We start from the raw sequence: 25,899 nt of genomic DNA on the forward strand, positions 1-25,899 counted from the left end.
CACAGACTCCATCTTATGCTGTTCTAATCCTAGTTCATCTGGTCTCCTGTCACTCTTCATAGAGTGCTCATAGCTATGCTCCATATACTGCCTTCACTTCTGCTTGATATGTTCTCTGTCCTAGAGAGTCCCCATCTGGTTTCCTTAGGCCATGCCAAATTGATATAGTTGTGGATAATGTTTTATTGCTCTGCCCTAGACACATACAGCATGATGGAACTATTAGGAAGCTGAGAAGACAGGAGCAGCTGTTGCCAGCAAATAAGAAATATGGGTTCTATATCCTTATAGGAAGACACTCCAATGTGTTCTTTGTTTTATGACAAAGGTCCCTATATTGGATAGTTTTATGTCAACTTGACACAATCTACAGTCATTTTGGAGGAAGGTACCTCAGTTAAAAACATAACCCTACTAGTCTGACCTGTGGGAATGCATGTATGCATTTTCTTGATCAATGATTAATACAGGAGGCATAAGCTTGCGGTAGATGGTGCCACAGCTGAGCAGGCAATCCTGGGTACTGATAAAAATGAAGGATGAGCAAGGTATATGGAAAAAGATAGTAAGCAGTGTTCCTCCATGGCTGCTGCATCAGGTCCTGCCCTTCTCAGTAATGGAGTGTGACCTGAGTGTTGTAAGATGGAATAAACCCTCCCCCCCCAAGTTATGCTCTGTCAAGTTGTTTTAGCACAACGGAAACCTTAAATCTGTTCACAATTATACATGACTCGCCAGGTCTCACAGTGTCCATCTGCTCCATAAGTCAAGTCTAGAACTTCTTTTTCCTACCTTTCTGACCAACTCCACAGCTTGACTTCAAAGGATCAACATTCATGTGGACTGGTAGGCAGACCCTGTTTCCTAGATCACATAAAGCACAGTCATTCCTGGATATCACCTTGAAGTGATGTTCACTGATTTTTGTAGCCAAAAGAGAGTCATTCATTCATTTATTTATTTTTTATTAAACTGTGTTATTCCTGATAAGGTTGTTTATTTTTTATTATAGTTTGTTTTTGTTGTGGTTGTTTTGTTTTATTTTGTTTGAGAACTGGTCTGGCTATGCATCCCTAACTGGCTTGACCTGTGGGAATCCTTCCTCCTCAGCTCGCTGGTGCTAGAACTTCAATATGAACACCACACTTAGAGTAGGGCTGTTTCCTCACAGTCGTGATGTGCACTATGGTCCTGTTTCCAGTGTCCCTCTGCCACACTCACTGTGTCAATAGTTGCACATTTATTGAGGCTTGTCTAGCAGGGTGAGTGATCTGATTTGTGAGTAGTTGCTTGAGGTGTTTATTTTGTAGGTGTGAGATAGCACGCCATGCCTGTCGACAATGATTTTGTCATGAGGGAACTCCCAGGAAGGCAGTGGCTTCTAAGATAATGACATTGTTGTCTTGGAGCAGTGTGTTCTCCAGTTCATATGCTCTCATGCTCCAAATCAGGTACACAGCCTCTATGCTTGTTTTTTTTCCTGTTTCTTTTGATGGGTGGCAGAGACATTCATTCTAGTTTTGAAAGGCAAATTCCATATAGGTGTAGAGGAAAATGATCTTTTTAGAGCCTTTAGAATATTAAATACTTCCCCATCCTGGTTCCAGTTTCAATTAACCTTTCACATTTTCATTTGCCTCCCTGAGTTTACAGACCCCAGCTTTAGTCTGCTGGTCTCTGGGGCACATACCCACTGCCCCCACGCCTTCCACTCCCCGGAGTTGCTTTTTATCATGGGTGTCTTAGTATTTCACTCAGACTGCTTTCTGCGAAATGAGAGGACTTCATGCTAATTCCCCACCCACACCTACGTTTCTAACAATTTTTGAAAATTATTTTGACCTTCCTTGATGTATATTGATTGCTACTTTTATAGAAATTGTATTAGCACTCTGTAATTGTTTATTTTCCTTTTATCACTTTATTCCCTCAAAAATATCACTCCAACAAATAATTACACAGTTCAGAATGGAAGATTTCTTTTTAGTGATGAGGACAGGGCAAGTGGCCAAAAAATTCCTCAATATAAACCTGTGTGACAAACTGGAAACAACTCTTTATTACTTGTTTATATTTTTATTTATTTTTAGCTTGACATTTCTCTCATGATTTTGGCCTTTTGCCAAGAATATTTTCTAGGCCACATTTTTGCCTTATATTCACTTATCTTTATCTTAATCCTTCCTTCAGAAGCTATTGATATTGTAGAAAAAGAGTTTCCCTCACTTTCTTCGACAAATATTTTGAACATTACCCACTGATGCTCTGGTACTCAAGTAAACCTTAGGGAAATTGCACCTTAACAACTGTTGGCTGTCCTTAAACATTCCCTCTTGTAGGGAAGCTCACTGGGACTCAAAATACTAAAGGTTTCTTTCTTTCTTTATTTTTTTTGTTGAAAAAAAAATTCTGCCTCCTCCCCGCCTCCCATTTCCCTCCACCTCCCCCCACTCCTCTCCCCCTCTCTCCACTCCTCTCCCTCTCCCCATTTCTCCACTCCTCTCCCCCTCCCCCTACTCCATTCCCCCTCCCTCTGGCCTGGGACTGAATAAGCATGGGATAAAACCGGACTCTCTGAACATGGTGGACAATGAAGGCTGATGAGAAGCCAAGGACAATGGCACTAGGTTTCGACCCTAATACATGAACTGGCTTTGTGGGAGCCTAGCCTGTTTGGATGCTCACCTTCCTGGACCTGGATGGAGCAGGGAGGACCTTGGACTAAAGGCTTCTTAAGATGCTAGAGAAGTCGTGATTCTCAGGAGGCTCTGAAACTTGCAAGACTCACAAAGTTTCCAGGTCCCAAAGATGAATAAGCAGTCAGGACCACTGAGGAAAGAAGGCTCAACGTGCCAATGCCCAACCAGTCTTCCGGACATCTCCAGGGTTCCAGCATCAATGGCCACCAGAGCTGGACTATGCTTTCTGTGAGCTGCCTTTGATTTAACCACACTCCTCGAAAACTGTTCATTAATATTATTGTTTGTAACCCCAGTAAGCTGTCTGTCATGGGTTCCCTATCTGGGAAGAGAAGAGTTTGTATGTCTCTCCCAGTGTCACACAACAAATGACGAATTTGTCACACTGAAGACAAATGCCAAACCCTTGGATCTTTAAGGAATAGCACTTAGCTAATTGTTGCCTCTTTGCAACTCTTGACTCTGTCTCAATCCTTACTCACCTGCCTTAGTCTAGTGCTGAGGCTACTAGAGGTAATTACATTATTTTACATCATTTCAGAGATTTCTACACTCTTCCTTGTGGATAAATTAGCAAACACAGTGTTAATTCTTGAGACTGAAGAATTGTTTCTTGTTCCTCTGTTTTCATTATGCAGTGAAGGAGAAGAGGATATGTCATAAAATTTTTATAGTTAAGATTTCAGTAGTGTTCGGAAGAAGAAGAGAACTAACTCTGTGACACAGAATTTTGGCAGAGTTGCCTGCTTTGTCATTTGCAGTCTCTTGTGGCTGTTTCTAGAAACAGATGACATTTCATGCTGGTCACATTTAGCGTTGGAAGTCCTTTAGCTCCTGAGTCAGTTCTGCAACACAAGCAGCACTGAGCCTTCATGCAGATGCTTCTGTGACAACGATGGAGTCTAATATAAAAGGGACCTTTGCCATGCCTTATAAAGATCTCCTTGCTGAAGTGATTCTGTTAAACAGTGCAGCAAATGTTCTTCTAAAGTACTTCTCCACACTGCTCTTTTTGTAAAGGTCTAAGCCCATTTGTCAAAAGATAAATTTGATGTAGCCCACTGACATTCATAGTATAAAATCCACTGCTTTGGGGACTCTGACTCATAGGCTTACTTACAGATTTTCTGTCAGTTTACAATGCTTATTACTTTCAAAATTTACCCATTGTTTAATTTTATTTCTTAAGAATTTTCCTAAGTTTCTATCTTCTCACCCACAATCCAAAATTATCAACTATTTATGCTGGAGTCTTGAAACTCATGCTGTTTCCTTGCCACTCTCTTTGAAGTTTCTCAGTAACTTGATATAAAAAATTAGGTTTAGCAACTTCTTATAATGCCTTTGGAACCAGTAGCCTGTGCTATATACTGGGCCATAGTTAATGCTGCATGATCTGGGATTAGGACAAGAACATACAAGCATTGCACTGTAAGATTTTCCACTCATGTGGATTTGGTCCACTTGAAGGACAGTCTTTATATAGATAATAGTTTTTCTTCTTATGTGTTTAGTTTCCTAACCTATGGAGTGAAGTGTCATTATTTTCTTAAAGTGTGTTGATAAGAATAGCATCATTGGTGATTTTACATGCTCAGTCACTGTGTGTGATGCTGTTGCAGTTTGCCCACAGTACACCTAGGAGACATACGGCTTCATGAGACCCATTTTGCATTGACACACTGAGTCTAAGAGGTGGTACACTTAATCAGGAACACAAAACGGCCGAGACACAGAAACTCACTTAGTCCTGATTGAGTTTTTCTCTGCTCTGAGATCATCTTATGTTAAATTTCAACATAATGGCAGACTCCTTATATACTTCTCTCCTCCCTGAGCTTGCTATGCCAGCTCAATTTTCTGATTTTCTATACTGTAACTCCTGGTGTGATACACTCTCACTACTAAGGCTCAGACACACTCTTCATTTACACATGTGTCAAAAATAGTCTCTGAGACTCAGTGAATTCCAAATATCTTTCCCCAGCTGACCTGAGGGCTTAATGTATTTGACTCACTCAAGTTAATGCTAACGTTATTAGTAACAGGCATTACTAACTAGCAGGGTGTTTGGAGGGCAAAGGTCCTTGTACTCACAGATCTACATGGAAAGCAGGAATGCTAAGCACACATGAGCATCCGCTCAATGGAATAGACACACAACCTGTTCTTCCATCCAAAAGATGGAAAGATTGGAGTTGATTCACAGCCTGGCGATCTGTGTTATCTGTTGGGCCAGGCCATATCAACCTCCTACAACCAGGACCGTAGATGGCTAATAATCTAACTGGCATTTACATTACCTGTACAGTTAGTGGCTTCCCCAAACACCGCAAGCAGGTCCAGAGATGACTACTAGCCCAAATGACCCCTACAGAATGTATGACTGAGACCAGTCAGATCCTTCCCTGGGCCCTTAAACTAGGACAGACAGCTTGTCTCGAGAACCCAGCTTCTGGGAAGAAATAGCACGTGCCTTGAATTGAGTTTCTATGTCATTATGTTTTCCTGTGCGCTGGGGATTGTATTACACCAGGAAACTTCCAGATTACATTGTGTTTAAACACACTGGCCATAAACTGCCTGGTGTCAGATCCCAATCTCACCTCTTTGGGGTTCTTTCCCTGCCTGACACCTGCAGGAACTCCCTCAGCTTGGAAACACTGACACCCTTTCAAAGAAAAACTTCCTTATCTACACTCTCACTCTAAGCCTGATGACCCTTTTCTTTCTCTCTGGAGCTCCAGGCTCATCTCAGAGAAAACTCCCTTCTTAGTATCTGAGTGTCAGTTGCATTCACTATTTAAAAAAAATAGAAATATTTAGTTTGTAATAACAATATTGGGAGCTGCAAAAACAAAAGTAAACATAAATTCTTTGCAACGTGTCACAGTCCCATTTATTTCTCTAAAATACTCATTCTTGTTCCCGAAGAGAAATCTGTGAAACACAGACAGAGTTCAACCCTCCCTGGATGTAGGTATGGGAAGCTCTGCATTCAGAATTTGCTACTTTAGAATTGGCTGTGGAAGAATTGCACCACAGAGAAAAGGTAGCATTTGCGTCCTGTTATTCTGTGCCTATCTTAGCAGTCTGATGATGGGATGTGTGCTGGAGAAGTGAGAATCTTCTGCTGTCCATTTTGACTTAGTAACTAGATTCCTCTCTTTTCTGAAATCCCCTGTCCTTTAAATTCACGCTCTGAGTGATCTCTTCAGTTTATTCATATCCAGGACAGAAGTGAGTGGCTAGTAGCTAACACTTTTCCACTTCTTGCTTATTACTATTGTAGATCACCAAAGTCAGAAACCAGTAAGATCACCCAAAGGTCAACTGTGCTTCGTTCTGGCTTCCATCTCTCAAACACCCTGATTCCTGAGGGCTATGCTCTGTTTGCTGAGCACCACAGCTAAGGTTGGCCATGCCATCTCACTTCCTGGTTTTCTCCATCAGCAACAAGAGGATGCAGTCAAAGTTCCCAGCATTTGCTTCCCTGTTGTGATTCCACTGTAGTTAACAGTTCCAAGAATATTAACATCCAGATGCACAAATGACTAGAATCTCTGCTGTTCATTAGAACTGGATTATGCTTCTAACACAAATTTCTTTTTTAGTTTACTTAGCTTTCCTTCTTTAATCCCCTTCCCCAAACCTTTTCTCTCTCCTTTCCCTCCCCCCCCATATCCTTTCCCTTCCCTTCTCCACATCTCTCCTCTTCCTTTTCTTCCCCTTCCTCTTTCCTCTTCCTTAGCTTTCCTTTGGCCTAAGCTAACTCCCCACCCCTCTTCTTCTTTCTTTTTTCCCTACCCCTTATTGTTCCAGATTTTTTTTTTGTCCTTTGCTTCTTAACTGGTGTCTGAACGAAATGAATTCTCACAATCTCTACATCATACAACGGTTTTTCCTCTGATCTTAGAAATTGTAAAGATGTGTATAACAAGGAATGCTTCTTGATTGTTAGCAGGGATTCTAGGACACTTGCCTAAAGGGAAAATGGTGTGAGAAATCAATTCTTTTAGCTCTGGAATCACAGATTTTCCTCAGTAGAATTACAGCACTTGATATTGCTAAGTCTTCATTTCTGTAGTGCTTAGATAACCATTTTGCTATAAATTAATAACTGCATTCCTTGTTAATTATTGATGGTTAGTAATTAAAATTCTGGTGACTTGCAACTTTCTTGAAAATAGGAGATTTTCATCATACCTTCATGATCAGAGGGCTTTTAAAACAGAGCCTTTGAAAAAAATTTAAAAAATTCACTTCCCAAATCTGGACTTGTTTTTAAGCCTGTTTTAGGTACGTTATCATCTGTGGAGCTTCCTTATATTGTAGAGCTCTAACTGCACAAATTTCTTCCCAGGCCACTGTAACAGACCTAACAATATGCTTAAGCAGTTTTGGATTTTTGCAACATTAGCCAAAGTTAAAACATATGGCATTATTTGTTAAAGATTTCATTTTATTTCCTCTCTCATCTCTTTCAAAATTTCTTTCCTTGATATCTACTTCTATGGTATATCATAATGACAAAGGAGAATAGGTACCAATATCCAACATGGGCTTTATGAACTATGCATACATGACTTGTATTCCATTATATCATTTCATCTCATGCAAAGAAATTTCAGATATCAGTCTTCCAGATGCCATTGTATGAGGTACAAGTTTGGTCCAATCAGAAAACTGTCATGTGCTTCAGGCCCCTACATCCCCATCTAGTTGTAGAACAAATGGGAACTTCTTTAACTAAGTAGGTGGCAAGGAGAACATTCCAGACTCACCCATATCCATTCCAGCACAAGTGTGAGGAAAGATGTAGCATAGCAGTGGCAAACTTGTTATACATGACTTTCCAAAAATACAATTCATTGAGTTTCTGGGCTTTTAAAGGTAGAAATATAGCATTGCAAGAAGCTTCACACATATCAAAATGTTTTTTATTGTTTCCAGAAGCCTGTGTTTCAGATCATGTCATACAGTTATACATGTCATATTTCTGAAAAGGTCAGGTGCTTCCAGGTCAAATGTCAAGAAAATAACCAGGAAAGACTGTTGGTCCCACTAAAAGTTCTTTAACAGATTCGTCTCTAAACCAATACTAATAGCAACCTTGTGTATCAGAGATATTATTATGGAATTTATTTTGAAACTATAGAATAGGGGGAAAGTAACTAAAAAAGGAAGCATAGAATTCCACAGAAGTATAGAATTTTCCACTTGATAATATGTAAAACCATTATTCCTTTCTATCTATAATACTGGAGTTTCTACATGACTCAGAATATATCCTAAAACATGAAACATTCAATGTTTGACAACTGTGGATCCATGCACAAATGCCCTTATGATCTTTGTGACTTAGACTGCATACTTAATATCAAGATAGCTTCATTTCACAGCGATGGTAAGCATAAGGAATGAATCTCAGGGAAAAGGGAAACCCAGAAATTAGTGAGAGATCAGGGACAGAAAAATAAAACAATGTGTATGTAACATACCAGTTGGCAGCTTGAGAGAGAGTTACAAAGCTAGGCTGGCTGAGAAAATTCTTTATTACCTTACACTGAAGTTATACCGATTATTTCCAAGTTGATGTATACTATGTGCGCTGATGTTTTCTGAGTTATGTATATTATGTGGACTGATGTTTTCTGAGTTGATACATACTATGTGCACTGATATTTTCTGAGTTAATGTATACTATGTATACTAAAGTTTTCTAAGTTGATGCTCACTATGTGGATTAATGTTTTCTGGGTTGATGTATACTATATATACTGATGTTTTCTGAGTTAATGTATATTATGTAGACTGATGTTTTCTAATGTTAATGTGTACTATGGGGGCTGACTGGGAGGTTTTTTTCTCCTAGTCTGGTTATTGATACTTTTTAGCACTCAGCCATATATCATCTTTGTTCATTCTAACCTAGCATTTTTCAGTAACACAAAAACTGTTTAGTTGCAAAGCACAAATTGTTTCTAGAGCATTTTAAACTTTCAACTTCTTTCTAATTCATCATGACTTTTGAAATCAGAACAAGAATATGAAAAATGACCTGGGTACTTTCTGAATTCATACCTATACATGGGCACTAAGTACTGAACCCATGAAATTCACAACAGTGTAGCTCTCAGGAAAAACAGAGGCCATAACATCTATGCAGAGTTCTAAACTGGACACAAAGATACCCACACCTTATCCTAGATTCTTGAGAGACTAAGAAGGATGATATGAGTTCAAGCCAGCCTGAGCAACCTAACCAAATCCTACTGAAAAATAAGTTCTTTGTGTAAATAAATAGAAAAAATGTTCTATTTATCATATAATTTATTTCTCATAATTTTTAGGATAATGTCCTAAATATTTCCCTTACATTCATTATGACATTATATATCCAACCAGAAAGTGCTAGGAAACAGGACAACCCTATGTTTGTTTGAGACAGAAGTGTTTTAGCGGTATTATTGCACATTTATCACAATATCTTAATCAAGATCAGAAATACATACACATATAACAAAATTTACCTTAAATTTATATCAACAAAGCAAAATTTTTACCAATGTAAATTATTCATATCTATATCATATCCCTCTTTAAATGTAAAAGAACATTTATAAACAATATTTGGGAATATGGGCGCAGTTATTTCTCTCCAAACTGCTTTGTGCTGAATGGGGGTGCTGTTAATCAGGTCTTTCATGGTGTATCCTATGTGCTAGGTTAATCTCAGTCACCAGTTGAGTGAAGTAATTTTCTGAAGGTGTTGGTGACCTCTCAGGAGGGCTTGGTCTACCATACCATAGTGGTCTAGAAGCAATCCACAGGGTTTCATCTACTGTGAAAGCAAAAGAACCTATTTTTCAAAGCATCATATCCGTAGACCCAAATATTAAAGTCAAGATATCTTTATAATATACATGCTGATTTGGCTTAGCAGACCACACAATGAAATGTCTCTCTGGGGCCGGTCGGTGGTGGCGCACGCCTTTAATCCCAGCACTCGGGAGGCAGAGGCAGGCAGATCTCTGGGAGTTCGAGGCCAGCCTGGTCTACAAGAGCTAGTTCCGGGACGGGCACCAAAGCTACAGAGAAACCCTGTCTCAAAAAACAAAACAAAACAAAACAAACAAACAAACAAACAAAAAAACAAATGTCTCTCTGTAGTTAGCTCCTTTACAGTAAAAAAATTAAAGAAAACACAATAATATAAATAATTCAGACTCTGTGAATTTTATATTTTTATGTGACTTATTTTTACTTTTATCACTTTATTTTGCCTCTTTAAAGACTTTACCCCCTTTTTTTAAAGCATTAACTTTATATTATTACTATTATATGCTCTTTTTATTTTTTCCCAAGCCTCTGTACATTTATTAAACATTGTGACCCATTTAGAGGTCACTTATGTCTGAATCTGTCCCATTGTGAATCTTTAATTCTTTACTATCCAGGAGCACTTCTTAAAATGCTGAGCACTTCTTAAAAAGTTAAGTTGTTCCATGTAGGTATAATATGGTACTGCCTGTTTCCTACCACATCTAAACCTTAACTTTGCTATTATTATGATAAATACAATAATTTCTGCCTGAGATCAGCACAGTTCACCATGGCAGAGCTGTTCCTGCCTAAGAGCCATTCAGTGCCCCTGAGCCGCACACAGTTCTAGGCACACAGCCTTCTACATTGCCATTAAGCAAGCCGTAGCACTCTACTCAGCCGCACACAGTTCTAGGCACACAGCCTTCTACATTGCCATTAAGCAAGCCGTAGCACTCTACTCACAAAACCACATCCAAATTCTCTGTCTCCTGCAAGAGACAGACAGAGGTTACACTAGGAGCATAGCCTAGAAAGCTGGCGTTTTAAAACTGCATGGCTTTTTTTTTTTTTTTATCGCTACAGCTGAATCAGGAAAATCTCTCTTCAGCATGCCCCCAGCAAATAGCAAAAAGCTATGCTAAACTCTGTTTTGTTTTGTTTTTTTCTGTGTGTCTAGAATTCCTTTTCAAGCCCTCTCAGGTTTTATGTGGAGTTAGTCGACCATGTTGGGTGCCACTCTATAGTAGAAGGAGTGGGCTGCATCCTGGCCACCTGGCTAGCTTAACCCCGCAATAACCACACAGAAATTGCATTCATTTAAACACTACCTGGCCCATTATCTCTAGCCTCTTATTGGCTAACTCTCACATATTAGTTTAACCCATCACCATTAATGTGTATTGCCACTTGACTGTGGCTTACTGGCATAAATCTAACCAACGTCCATCTCGGGCAGGAAAACCATGGGTTCTGCCTTTCTCTGCTTTCTTCCTCCCAGAATTCTGTTCTGTCTTCCCCGCCTACCTGAATTCTACCCTATCAACTAGGCCAAGGCAGTTTCTTTAATAACCAATGAAGGCAACATAAACAGAAGAACCTCCTACACCACACAGGAAGTCAAGATTTAAAAAATAACCACTTTGCATCTCCTTTTGTTCGATTTTGGACCTTGGGGTCTTTAGAACAAGGTGTTCTTGCCCCTTTAGACATCACCAAGAAGTGAAAGGCTATACAAAGCGGGAGCTATGAGGTAGCTTTAGTATACCTTTTCCTTTCTTTGTTTTGTATTGGTAGCCAGCACCTGCTTTACCAAAGAGCTTCCCCAAAGAGGGTATTTCTCCTTAATCTTTTTTTCCAACCCTTGCTCATGACTTACTGGAAAGCAAAACAAATGTTAGAGTATGAACCCAAACACACATTTTTAAATTTAGGAATATAGAAGTCATTCATAAATTGAGAATCGTGAGGCCACTGATAACAGGGAATCTAGAGGCTAGGTTTCAAAACCTATGTACACTGACTATTCCGCTCTATATTTACCTAGACACATTGCTAGTGATACTAGTAATAACTTTGAAAACTTATGCCTGTTGAAAATTCTTTGAAAATGCATAAGATAGGTGTGAATTCAGAACAGAATGTTATGTACAGAAGGCAAGGAACTGTAGTTACAATATTGCCAGTAACTCCAGGGCCGGTCATGTGCTCACCACTGTGATTACACACCATGACTAACACAAGTTTACTACAGCATCTGTGCTATTGAAAAGTAATATCTTTTTCCAAATTAGCTACTCATTTATTATATGTGAATTGAAGCTTTTAGATTCTGAATCTGAAGCAGGCCTACTCATACCTCAGGTGGGAAAAGTAGATGCAAATGATGAGGCCAGACTGGCTCCCTAAAGTTCAGTCATGCAGAAAAGGTCTCATGATGATGAACATCAAAGGACAAAAATGTGTCCTGAAGCCATCGTCTACTTAGAAGGTTATCGGAAACTTTAAAGGTCTGGCCTCTAAGGTTTCCTCTCAGGGTTCAAAAGAAGGGCTCTACAAAATAAATAAATAAATAAATAAATAAATAAATAAATAAATAAATAAATAAAATCTGAGGGTTAAGAAATCTACTCAAAACAAGTTCTTTCCATATATGTCTCCTTATTGCTTGCTTTTCCATGTCCCCTGCTCTAATTCTTCTGTCTTGACTATAACTTCTTAGCTCGAATTATTTGTCTCAATTCTAATTCCAATTCCAATTCTCTGCCTTCTTCTTCTTCTTCTTCTTCTTCTTCTTCTTCTTCTTCTTCTTCTTCTTCTTCTTCTTCTTCTTCTTCTTCTTCTCCTCCTCCTCCTCCTCCTCCTCCTCCTTCTTCTTCTTCGTCTTTCTCTTCTTCTCTTCATTTTCCTTTCTCTGCTAACTTCTGTGATACTTCAGTTCCAACTTCTGACCCAGCTTCTGTCAACTCTCTTTGTTCTCACCCAGATATATAGACTCACAAAATTTGGCAGGCATAGAGAGCAACCAGGCAACTTATGTAAATAGACAAGGGAAGTTTGTGGCCCTTGACCCTTTAGCACATTCTTCAAAATATAGCAATTTCTGAGGGCCTTTTAGCTCTGAAGTTTACACCTATTGCTCTAAGTCATAGAAACAAAGAGGAGACCCAAGCCTCTAAATTATCAGACCTGGGGCTTGATGCCTATCAGAGGTATCAGTGGAAATTTTTCTTCCTCTGAGCTGTGAATAGATGATTAATTATGTTTCTTAAGAGTAAGACTCAAGCAGTAAATCTCCTGAATTAAAATAATCATTAAACTGAGTTGAAGGTGAGCATGAGGAGTTAGGAACATTTTAATGCAAGGTTTGTTTTAGGTCATTGTTTTTCTGATCTACAAGGTAAAGCCAGGGCATCCTTTTTTTTCTATCTATCTTAGCAGCTATGAATTGAAAACTTTGGGCATGTAGTAATTCTATGTCCTTGGGTATCTGGAATATCTTAAATGAAATACTTTTGTCTAGGTCTTAAACACTGTCCAAATGCCAGTCAAAAAAATATAATTGCAGGAAGGCAGATCTCTACATTTTCATTGAAGAAAAGAAAAGAGACATGGTAGTGGGAAGCAGGTTTCTTGACTGCGTGACTGTTTGCACAGATAGCTAGGGGATGTAATCAGTAAACCCTAATTGCATAGGGGAAATTGTACCCTGATCAAATAGTGCTGAACTGTGGAAGATAAATTCCAAATTGTAATAAATGGGGATAAGCTACAGAGAAATCTACCGCAAGAAACAACCAGTTTATTCATCAGGCAATAATTCTAACATGCCTTGCATCTTGGCCTAATCCTCCAGCAAAGTCTTTGGCTCTGATATATTGACCTCGTGGAATAAGGCTGATTAATTATTGAATGATCCTATTGCTCATAGCAGATGTTACAGAATGTGTCACCTTAAGCAGGCTTTATAATGGCAAGGGAAAGATGCCCTCTGTGCATCCATTTCCACTGTGAGTCTTGCAATTATGGGACATTTTATTTCTCAGATCAAAGGAGAAATTACATTCTAAGGTACATAAAGCTAACAGGACACTGGAGCTTTTGTCTGACTCTTTCCTTTTACAAAGTTGGAGAGACAAAATAAGGCACAGTATCCTAACTGTTTACAGAAGATTTCAGCAGGGATAAAGTATCAATTTACTGTTTATTGAATGGCAAAAAGGTATTACTTTTGTTGTAATAACAGAATGTTAGCATATAGGATTTCTAAAGCTTCCTCATATCTCTTTTGTATGTATTTTTAACTTTTTTTTGTCTTGGCCATTGAGGAGCATTAGTTGAGAGCCTGCCTCTACTTGGAAGGTTCTGGAAGATGAATTCCATGCTGCCCCTTGCTGTCCTTCTGTTCCTTCCTCTTTGCGGTTCACCTGTAACAGTGCCAGTTGCCATGGTGACCCTGCTTTCTTTGAATGCTTCCCAGAATGGCACTAACACCAGAAACTGGGCACAGCAATGGAAATATATATGCACAGCCCTGAAGTCCTTTCAAAATCCGACAAGTGTCCAGTAGCCCTGCTTTTCAGTCTGAAACTTGGCCTGCAGATTGGTAATTTTTATACATCTGGCTAATTTTCTTAGTTCCTGGTTTCCACTGCTTCCTGGGTAGGTAGCACTTTTCTCCTCTTAAGCATCTTCCCACATCTTTTGTCTTCAAACATCTTCGCTTGTTTAGAAGGAAATGAATGCCACAGGAGGTGTTCACAGTAAGAATGTAAAGGATCTCATCCTTACCAGTAATGCTTTAACATATCTCACCAGTACTCAGACATTGTTGGATACCTGCCTGATATAGGTATGAATAATTTGCATTGGTATGGATTTTAAGGTCAATTTTGTTATGTGTATATGTATTTCTGATCTTGATTAAGGTATTGTGATTGTGTAGTTCATTTAAAAATGTAATGTATAATTAGGAAATATAGGTTGCTAATGGATAATCATAAATAATAGTCAAATTTGTAGTCATGTTAGTTAGATTTTCTAGATATATAGAGATATATTTCAGTTAGATAGACATTCTTCATATCTTTCAAAGACTACAGAATATGGCATTTAAATGTTTTAATAACTTAGGACTTTTTATAGAAATGGGTTAGATCAATATGTAAGAACTAGCCAATAAGAGGCTGGAACTAATGGGCCAGGCAGTGATTAAAAAAATACAGTTTCCGTGTAATTATTTCGGGATATAAGCTAGCCATGCGGGCGGCTGGGTGCCGGGGACGTAGCCCCGCCACTCTTATTACAACACCTGCCCAGGGTGAGAGATCTTGCCCCCATGACCTGTGTACCTATGTCCTTCCCCTTAAGAAAAGAAAGAAGTAAGTGTCTAATGTCTAGACAAGCAAATGAATAAAGCATACATTGGATAACTAGAGAAATTTATTTGGCTAACTTGTATCTAAACATCTCTCTCAAAGAATGCAATAACAATGATGGGGTTTGAAGCAGCGTGTTAAGGGATATATGGGATGGTTTAAAGGGGGAAAGGAAGGAAGAAATGCTTTAATTTTATTATAATCTCAAAAATAAGTGAAGAGTAAGTGAAAATAACAGTGTCACAGGGAAAGTATAAAGAGAACAGAATTCTTAGAGATGAAACAAAACTGGAGTTTCATGTCTGAGCTAAATCTTCTGACGTCTCCTTTTTTACAATGTTTAAAATTAGCATTCAGTCAACAGAAAACCTAGTTGAGGTTTTGACTTCTGATCTTCAGAGAGAGGGTGAGATGAAGCATTGTGCTTAGAGATGCTGAATAGATGGCAAGTCAGAGACATGAGGGTGAACCTCGGATGCTGTGCAGGGTATTTAGAGATGCTGAAGAACTGGTAAGCCATAGTGAACCTCAAGTGTTCTTCAGGGCACTTAGAGATTATAAATAACTGGTGAGCCATAGACACCAGGTAGAACCATAGATGCCCTATAGGCCACTGTGTTGCTAAGTTTCTAAGCCCTGACAATTAATTGGTCATGTGGATTGAAGTGCTGAAAGCATTCTTTTTGACAGGGTCTTCATGTAGCTCTTGAGGCTAGCCTCAAGCTATCAATCCTCCTTTCAACATTCTTTGGGGCTTGGATTACAGGCGTTAACCACCAAGACTAACTCTAAATTAATTTTTATATCATGATATTTTCAACTTACATGATATTTTCAACTTATTTGGAGGATTTAACTCCACAGAATATCAAAAAGACACTTGTATAGCAAATTTGAAAGAAACTGTAAGGGATAGGAAGTGGGAGACAAGCACATGTTTTGCTAATACACATACGGTTTCAATATAATACATTTTGCACACACATGCACACACACACTTTGGTAGTTATGTACATGTTCTGTTCACCACAGATTTATTCATTAAAAGTTCATTTTAATTTTCCCAGGAGTCATTAGAACTTTTTCTAGATAATCCTTCTTTGAAATAAAGTTTCATTAAATAGTGCCTAATTTTACACCCAAGTTTCCTAACATTTAGATACAATCATATAAACTCTGTTGCTATTTTCTTCTCTTTGCCTCTGTCCTCACATTTGTGTTGGTGCACCTGAAATGCATCTAGAGATGGTAGGAACTGTAGGAGACTTTAGCTAAACAGGACTTCCTAGTCCCAGGAGTACATCATGGAGGGAAGTCTCTGGCTCGAATCCTTCTGGGACATCTTCCTCTTTCAGCTGCTGTCTGCTCTGATCCTGAAGCAAGAAGGTTTAAGGAAACCTGAGGCAGGCAGGACTCGGTCCTTTTATCCCCTTCCTCCCCTTTGGGACACAGCTGACAGGGAAAGCCCTTCTGTTGCCTAAGCTATGGTTATGCCCTGCTGGAGTCAGACTCAGTCAGTGTTCCTATGGGCCTCAGTAAAGGGCTTTAGGAGTGAAAATAAACATGAATGGATGGAATTTCTGAGCCACTGTGAAGTCTAGAAAAGAAAAACATGGATAAATGTTATTCATGGACAAATGAAAAGTGATCGTTTCATTATTCCAGAGTTGCCTTTGGAGTTGTTGTCTGTGTAGAATTGGATGAGCCACAAAGACCTTTGGCGGTCATTTTACTTCTGGCTTTAGAAAATCCTATCCTCCTCCTCCTCCTTGTTCCTCTCTCTCTTTCTTTCTCTCTCTCTCTCTCTCTCTCTCTCTCTCTCTCTCTCTCTCTTTCTCTCTCTCTCTCCTCTCCCCTCCCCCTTGCTCTCTCACTCTCTGACTAAACACAGTCTTCAGAGGAGCTGAATCTAAAATAAGAAATTGGCTAAATCAATAAAGTTTCCACACATAGCCAGGCAGAAGATTCATTTCACATATCAGACAGAATTTGAAACCATAGGTTCTTCTATTTAGTGGGCAAGGTGTTTTAGCACAGATACACAGCATTAATAAAACAACCAGCACATCAGTTCTGTGTCAACTGGGTTCTGTTTCTCTGTGATGAATGGTCTGGTGATGCCTAGGGCAAGTTCTTCTGAAAATATTTATTACTTATCAAAAATAGATAGATATTCTATCTCTGGTATGAACTTTTTAATCACAAAGGATTTTAGTGCTTGATTTATCCATGAAAACCAATATTACCACAATCTACCCCCCGCCAGCACCTGTAAAGAATTAGTTATGTTTCCTTACAGCTACGTATTTTATTTACCATATTTTCAGCAAACACTGCATAAAGGTATGATACATACTTTACCTATGGATAAATATCAGTCATAGCTATAAAACTGATTTCAAAAGAAGAAAGGAAAAACAAGGATGAAGGGAGTAAAGGAGAGGAACACATGTTTGCTTAACATACCCTCAAGAAGAAAAAACTCAAAATATTTTTTAAAGTATCGAGCATATTGGGTAGTTCCACAATTACGGAGAACAAGCCAAAATCCCAGTTGTGGTCAAATATCTAGCGACTTCTCTTACTGGAGTCAGGTATCTGCTAAAGTCCACATTGATCAGTAAGCAGGATGTCTGTGCTGTGACCTTTAGCTTAACCTGGGAAATGCCCCTCTTTACCTCACACCCTGTTAACACTCTGTAGAAAATGGGTGTTTTCTTTAGTCTGCCACTATGAAATAGCTGCATACATTTCTGTCCATCTTAAAATTAACTCATCACTCACTCCAAGAATCATGCTTTCTGAAAAGGATTCCTGAAATAAGCAAACAAGAAACAAACAGATAGGCACACATGAATACACACACACACGCACGCACGCACACACCACTAATGCATATATAGATGCATGTTCATACACATATGCTTGCATGTACATACATATGCACATACATGTGCATAGATGCATGCATGAACACATATGCGACACACACACACAAGCATGTGCAAGCAGTACTTAAGATTCAAGGGACTTTTTCCAGAGCAGGTTTTCTTACCAGGAAATAAGTAAGTTTCTCTTCAAAGTATCCTACACTGAATTAAGTGTCCTGTGAAATTATGTAACTTTGTAAATACGAAAGCAATTGGAACTTTTCCTGGGGGTGTCTTGTATATTTTCATAAATATCTCAAAGAGACTAAGCATCTCATTAAGTTTAACAAGCATCGTTTTCTTGTGAGCTGTTATAGAAAATAGAAATATTAAAGTACCAAAAATAAATAGAAGACAAATTTCCCTCTAAACTTTCCCAAATCTTCTACACAGATGGAATGGCTTCCTCAATTGTTTTTGTAGACAGAGTTTTGCTTTTAATTTTTCTTTTTCTTCATACTTAATTTTTAAATGTTACTTCTTCCATATAAAAGCAGATACATTTACAGTCATGAGATTTGAACCAGCTGTTACTGAGCAGAGATATCAGTATAAACACTGCCTAGCACAGCTGTATTAAAAAAAGACATTGTGACTCCCATCTCACATCTACCCCTGGTATATGCTCAGTGAACAGCATGTATAATTGCTAGTTACTGCTGATTTTCTCCAACATGCTGTCTTTGCCATACTTCCAATGGTACCTGACTATATTTGGAATAAATCCTAGTATCCCAATAGGAACACAAAAGTAGGGGGCAGGGCCATGGCATATGGCTTGAGAAATGGACTGTAAATAAGGCTGCCGTGACAGATGTCTGAATTCAAGAAAAGTGTAAGTGATAATTCCTTCAGTTAGCCTGAAATTATTTGACCTCTCATGATGTGATATCAAGTTGAAATATCTGCATTTTAATTTTAAAAAATTATCCCAGATGCCGTCACAGTAAGGAAAGCACTTCATTTTCAAATCTTTAGCATTTCAGAGTGAACGCATAAAAGGTTTTCTTTATCAAAGGAAAGGAACAGGAGTAGGCAAAGCTCATGGTAGTGGGCTGATGAGTGGGCAGGGATTCTAACCAACAGCTGAAGAGGAAATATGTCTGTATCATCAACTGTCTGTAACAAGGGAGGTTAAAGTGCACATTCCATTGCTTGCTTCAGATCTTGAACCCGAAACACATAAATAATATTTAAAAGAATACTATAGAAAGTGCTTAAACATAAGGTAAGAAAGCCTTAAGGGCCTCACAGAAAAACATAAACTCACATAGTTTAACTAGCAGTGTGTCCTCCCTATTAGCATGCAGATATGCTTCTTTAATTATACTGTATATGTAAATTAATTGTTGTAAAATAACTTTTGATGATACATGAACGGTAGTTCCATGATTCATACATGATTCATACATGTTCTTTGCATTTTTCTTAGCCAGGATTACAATAAGTTTATCTAGTGAAAATGTAAATTTCTCAGAAAGGATGGAAAGCTTTAGAAGCTCTAATCTAAGAGAATTTTTGGATATGTCTGGCAGCCTATGAATAATAGCAGAAACAGAGTGTTCCAAAAAGTGCATTCTGGTGACTCTGTGAACTACACTTGCCTAGGAGCAGGGTGTGACCAGAGAATGAGGTGGGGCTTGTAATCTGCTGTTACAGACAACTCAGCAAAGGCAGAGAATGAAAGGAGTATAAGGGAATAGCATTTACAGAATGGAAACAACAAACTGTGATACATCCAAATCCCGTTAACAGCTACAACAAAATGACCAGGAATCTAAGAACACATTTTTGTGCATTTCAGATAATTCAATGCCCATAAAAGAATAAAAGAAAGGAAAAGAAGGCTTATCACAAACATCTGTGCAAAGTAATGAAGCTCTCCACTGCAATCAGGAGACAGCAAGACGATTATACAATAAATTCTATTAGATACTCAAGAATAAATATATCATTGAGTTTAGCAATAGATAATGGTAATAAAGAGAAATTACCATTATTTAAAATGCTATTGTTTATTACGTAGTAAATTTAAGTTTTTTTCAAATAAGTGTTTTAATAAATTTTCACTAAGAACAGAATCATGTATAAACATCTCATTCATATAAAATGGGGGTTTAAAGAGTTAATCTTGCTAACCACACTAGCATATTCTCAACATCTTTCAGCTGACTCTAAGTGGCAGAGAGCCATATCAGTGATAAAGAAACATGACTTTATCACAATAAAATGTAATTGAGAAAAAGTATTAAAGGCTGTAAGTATTTAGTAATACATGGAGTATGTAAGCATCAACTACAAATCTGCAATGGAAAACATTAAGGGTATTGAAAAAAGCTAAAGGTTGTGGGAGCATCCTGGAGGGGAAAATATGTTAATGCCATTTCTGCAACATGCTCAATTTATGAACTACATTGTCATGCATACTACAGGTAAAATCAGATGCTATTCAAAGCCACTGAACTTACTGAATTTTATTTATTTATTTATTTACTTACTGATTTTAAAAATAATCTTAAAAATATCAGTAGAGATAACATTAGGAAGTGACAAAAATTCTCTACCTGTCCTACTCGTTAACTGACCTGTGCAGTTTGTTGACCACAGTTATCAAACAATGTATGACTATGCAAATATTCTGTGGAACACTTATTCCATTTATAGGCATTTAAATGTTTTCTGGTATGATCATATTCACATCTTAACAAGACAAGTCATATGAAATATCCATTATCCATACCAGTCAAAAGTACTATTCATAAACACACAAATAGTGGAATTTGAAGTAAAGATTGCCAAAATATTGTAAAGAATGGATATAAACAACCTGGTCATGCTTCTTTGGGCGAAATTATTGTGATGAATGGGTGAGTGTAAATTGATGTTTCTCCCATATTTTCAATTCCTTAAATCTAAGATATATGTAGCATTTAATGGCTCATGAATTGTTTACCTGGGATTATGTCTGTTTGTTTATTTTTCTGTGTGTATCCAGTAACACAAGAATATTCATATTTACAAATCTCTGTAGTCAAGAATGAACCCTACATGATACATTTTTTGTAATGGATGAAAAAGTTTTTTTCTTATTTTCTCTTTTCAACATCACTTTGGAATTTCATCAAAGGGAGGGGTCACTGAATACATAGTGAAACCAGTTATGGGAGTGGGTAAAATCACATTGCTCAAAGAAACATGGTTTCCCATGCAAATCAGTTGAAAATCAAGATGGCTATGAATGGATGATACATTGTCTGGAATAAAAAGATTAATTTACATAATTCATGGTTTCAAGAATAGGAGTATTCAATTGGCAATTAAATGAAAAAATATTCACAACAACAATAAGTTCAACAAAATGAGTAGTAATTACATATAATAATTCCATTGTGGTGCTCAATTGTAAAGTCCGCTGGAACAATATATGAGACTATGTGTATTGTTAGGTGGCTAGATGCCCAGATGTTATCTATGTCCGTAACATAACTGAGTGAGTACAGTTTCAATTAAAATCTACAGAAAACTAACATTATAATTCTAAAATTCATTGAGAAGATTCAAAATGCAAAATCTTGTTGGTAAGACAAGAACAGTTAGAGGAAGCAAACTTAGGAAGAATGAGGATTAAACAGACTTTTAATGATTAAATCATTATATTTCTTTGAAATAGAACTTTTTTATAAATGAATCCGGATATAACACAAAAATACATTTGTCTCTTTTTCTTTTACTGTTCACAGACTGGTAAGTGGTTGATAGCTGATAGGTGATGATTGTGATAGATAAGTAGTAGATACATAAATAGATATGAGATAAAATATCAATTGATAAATGATAGATAAAGAGAGGATTCTTTTATGATGCATAAGAGATAATGAATAGATACATAGGTAAATAGATATATAAACAGGTATTTTCTACATAGAACAAGTATCAAAATCTATAACAAATAATGAGTTTAGAAATAGATTAGAGCTCCAGGTCCAAATGAGGAGCAGAAGGAGGGAGAACATGAGCAAGGAAGTCAGGACCACGAGGGGTGCACCCACCCACTGAGACAGTGGGGCTGATCTATTGGGAGCTCACCAAGGCCAGCTGGACTGTGACTGAAAAAGCATGGGATAAAACCAGACTCTCTGAACATGGCAGGCAATGAGGGCTGATGAGAAGCCAAGGACAATGGCACTGGGTTTTGATCCTACTGCATGTACTGGCTTTGTGGAAGCCTAGGCTGTTTGGATGCTCACCTTCCGAGACCTGGATGGAGAGGGGAGGACCTTGGACTTCCCACAGGGCAGGGAACCCTGACTGCTCTTAGGACTGGAGAGGAAGGGGGAGAGGAGTGCGGGGAGGGGGAGGGAAATAGGAGGAGGGGAGGAGGCAGAAATTTTTAATAAAAACAAAAGAAAAAGAAAAAAAGAGATAGATTAGAAAGCTGTCATGATTGGATTCTCTCTCTGTATCCATTGATACTATAACCTTTGACATATTAGAAGTAAATTCATTTGTAGATAGAATCTTTATAAAAAACAATCAAGTTAAACTATGTTTGTTATGTGGGGTATAAATAGGATTAGATTCTTATAAAAGGAAATAAATTGAACACAAAATCACAGGAAAAAATGATGTGCAAGAAATTGGGAGAGGACAGCTCTCTACACTGTGAGAATATTCTGTCACAGTCTCCAAAGAAGCCAAGCCTGAACCAGCTTGAATTTTTAGCTCAAGACTCCAAAATTGTGACTCAAACCATATTTTCATCATTACCCATTCTGTGTACTTTGTTGTGACCATCTTAACAAGATTTAACCCTACTAAAAATTAGGTAGAACTGATCCAGACAAATGGAAGCAAAAAAACTATAAAAATGGAGCCATTATCTCACAGAATACCTGAGAAGTATTTTAGAAAGTAGCTATAAATCTGTGCTGACTAGTTTCTGTCAACCCAGCACAAGCTAGAGCTATGCAGAAGAGTGTGCCACCATGGCTGAGAAAATGCCTCTATAAGGCTGGTCTAGTGATTGGCATAGGAGGGTACAGTTCACAGTAGGCAGTGCTACCCCTAGCGTTAAGTCCTAGGTATCATCAGAAAGCAGACCGAGCGAGTCATGGAGGAAAGGCAGTAATCAACACTCTTCTGTGACTTCTGTATTAGTTTTTGCTTCCTGGTCTCTGTCTCGAGTTTCTGCTGACTTCCCTAAATGATAGACTACAAGCTGTAAGGAGAAAGAAGCTCTTTATTCCCCAAATTGTTTTTGGGTCATGGTCACTATCACAGAAACAGTAAAGTAACTAATATAGATGTCATTCCTGTGCCATTTGCACATATTTTTTTCAAGGGTAAAACAGTAATTTCCTTGCCTGAACATGTAGAAAAATATCAAATATAAACGAATGTATTTTAGAGAATTCAAGCTGTCTAGCACATATTAAAATAAACTTACTAGTTTATGCCACAGAAATAATCAAGAAAATATGTGTATGGCCACATAACTGATTTTATTACTCTGTAAGAAAAAGAACAGTAGGAACATGCTAAGCATGCAGTGATAAGATTGATTGAACTGCACACAGAACAGAATGTGTCATAGCACCTGGCAGCAGGTAGAACCTCCGAGAGACACACAACCTATGGTAGAGCATGGGTGAAGGGTGAGCCTTTTGATTATTTATGTCTCTAAAGAAAAGTTGTTGGAAGATAAAGAAACACTTCCTTCAAACAGAACAGCATACAGTGATTGCCTCTGTCCATTTCCACTCTCTAGAGTTATGATGTAATCATAGAAATCAAATTAGAAAATGCCGATAATTGATTAAGTTCCATGGCTCTATTTCTCTAATTATTGTATCTTGTTCAAGATTATTGTGGCATTAACTAAGCAATAGATTGTTTAAAGTCCTGAAGTGCATTTTATCGCAAAGTCTAGGAGCACTAAATATGATAATGTAATTAAAACTGATTGCAAACTGTATGAAAATAGCAAAAAAGAAATAATAGTTATATTTAATTTAATGAAAAATCATCAATGATAAGCTAAAGCAATAGTGAATATTGTTACATGTAACAAAGAAGGAAGAAGCAACAGACGATAAATTTTATGGAAAGCACACTGGACATTTAGCTCCACACTCATAGCCAGGTCACCATTCTTGCTCTGATGTCAATGTATTTTTAGAGCCATGGCTGAGACAGGGAGCATGGAACTTACTGGTAGACCACTTCTATAATAGTGTTGCCCTTGGAAGTGATTTCTTATCTTATTGATTCAAATATATCTACTGGAAAATAGGGTGACCAGGAGCACTTACCTCCTGGAGTTCTTGTGAGTACAAAATGAGTTATGTGATCTCTCATGCAAAACATGGCCAATGTGTTTTTTTCATCAGTTTGATTTATAATGTATATGGTATTCTGGGGACATGTTTATTGTACAAGAGAAACCAAAGGCATGAAATCACACTGTACTTTGAGGTGAGACAAAGATGAACCATTATTATTATTAGACTCCCAAGACAGTCTAAAACTGGATGATTATTGATTAATCTTTGTTGGATTGGGTCACCTGCTTCAGGGCCATTGTAGAATAACTTGCTCCGCAGTTACATACCATTCCAATTCCCTTCATGCAAGAAGAACCTGAAGGGTGGCAAACACCTACACTTGGCAAAGAAACCACAAAAACAAAACCCAAAGCAGTCACTGAAGCCTACTCTAAATGAAATAAATTTCTTAACCACTGCTAAACTCCACAGTGCAAATGATTGTTCTACATGTCTGCAGAACACCCATGAAATTCACTAAGTTTCTCAGGAATAAAGACACGACTCGTTTAGAAAACCTCATTATTTACATTGGAGGTCAAAACTCTATAAAGTTACAATTTAACACAAAAATGTGGGGGAAGCCAGTATCTCAAGTTTTATAAATTAACTAACATAGAGAAAGTCTGGTGCCCTTTTCTACAAGATCACAACGGAACTCAGCCACCTTTCACTGAGCAAGCAGGGCTCTCTAGCATTTCCTTGGTGAAGGGCTAAATAAAAGTTGCTGAAATCTTAAACATGGCAACGTCACTACCGCTGTCTCTATCCAAAGAGCACGCAAATAATTTACAAGAGCAGGTTTTGTATTCATTTTATTTCCTTTGATGGAAGAAAATCAGTCTCTGTGTTTTCCTGTTTATTTGCTTTTCATGTAGTCAGGCACTCTCTGGTCTGGATCATTGTATGTTGGCTTCTGTGCCCATTCTCCACACCTTCACGCCAAGCATTCCAAACTCCCAATCTGGCCTTGTCCTTGCCCGACTAGAACAATTTTCAGTTCACTATTATTCTCCAAACAGGGTCCCGAGTCCTAAACGTCACTTAGAAGCCTGCTGTGTCTCTTTCCCTCTTCCCACGTTTTCTTGCCAGATACCAGATCTCCCACTCCTTCATCGGAGCTTCACGGCTGACATGTATTCACTTAAAATAACTTTATTGACACTGGCAATACAAGTGCTTTCTCCCTTAGTCTAGCTAATTCATATTTACCTTTAACATATTTTCTTTCTTGCCCCAGTGTCCCATCACTTGAGCAAACAAACATTTACTGCAGGCTGAGCTTTTCCTTGAATGTCAGCTTCATCTTTCTGTCCAAGTTCGCTGGAATTTCTGTGCTCATTGACTGCGTTTCAAAGTGGTTGTTCTTTTTCCCGCCTACCTTTAAGACCAATAGTGGTTCTTGGACATGTGTAAAATGGAATTCATTTCCCTTTGGGTTTTCTTTCCTGTGGACCAATGGTGAACACAAGTCCCCTGCTTTCTATTTGGCTCTACCCTCTAGTGTATTCCACAGTATAAAAACCTGCCTAAGCCTTTGGGATATTTCTCCAAACCCCGTCTCTTGCAACAGATATAAAAATGCCTAGAAAAATATAGTGCTATTATAGAAATCTTCTACTTTCTAAACCATACCGGCTAGACTACATTAGTACGTAGAAACTGTCCCGTGCTGGGGACCTTCGGTCTGCCTAGTTCTTTCTGCAAGTGAAATATTTCACCAGGCAGAGTGTGTGCGGGGCTC

General features: G+C 38.1%; 1 protein-coding gene across 2 annotated transcripts in view; it reads left to right on the forward strand.

Annotated features, from left to right (window-relative positions):
* LOC130875937 (leucine zipper protein 2-like) overlaps nucleotides 1-25,899 on the forward strand; it is a 351,484-nt gene that overhangs the window by 150,892 nt on the left and 174,693 nt on the right. Inside the window, exon 1 of one of the 2 annotated variants that reach the window (XM_057772255.1) lies at nucleotides 2,888-2,927. The exons of the other annotated variant lie outside the window; for it this stretch is intronic. Within the exon in view, the coding sequence (XP_057628238.1) occupies nucleotides 2,919-2,927 (9 nt within the window). The 5' untranslated portion in view covers nucleotides 2,888-2,918. Of the gene's footprint in view, nucleotides 1-2,887; nucleotides 2,928-25,899 lie in introns of those variants that run through there. 2 annotated transcript variants of the gene reach the window in all.

The sequence above is a fragment of the Chionomys nivalis genome, chromosome 6 (assembly GCF_950005125.1).
Source record: "Chionomys nivalis chromosome 6, mChiNiv1.1, whole genome shotgun sequence".
Classification (NCBI taxonomy): domain Eukaryota; kingdom Metazoa; phylum Chordata; class Mammalia; order Rodentia; family Cricetidae; genus Chionomys; species Chionomys nivalis.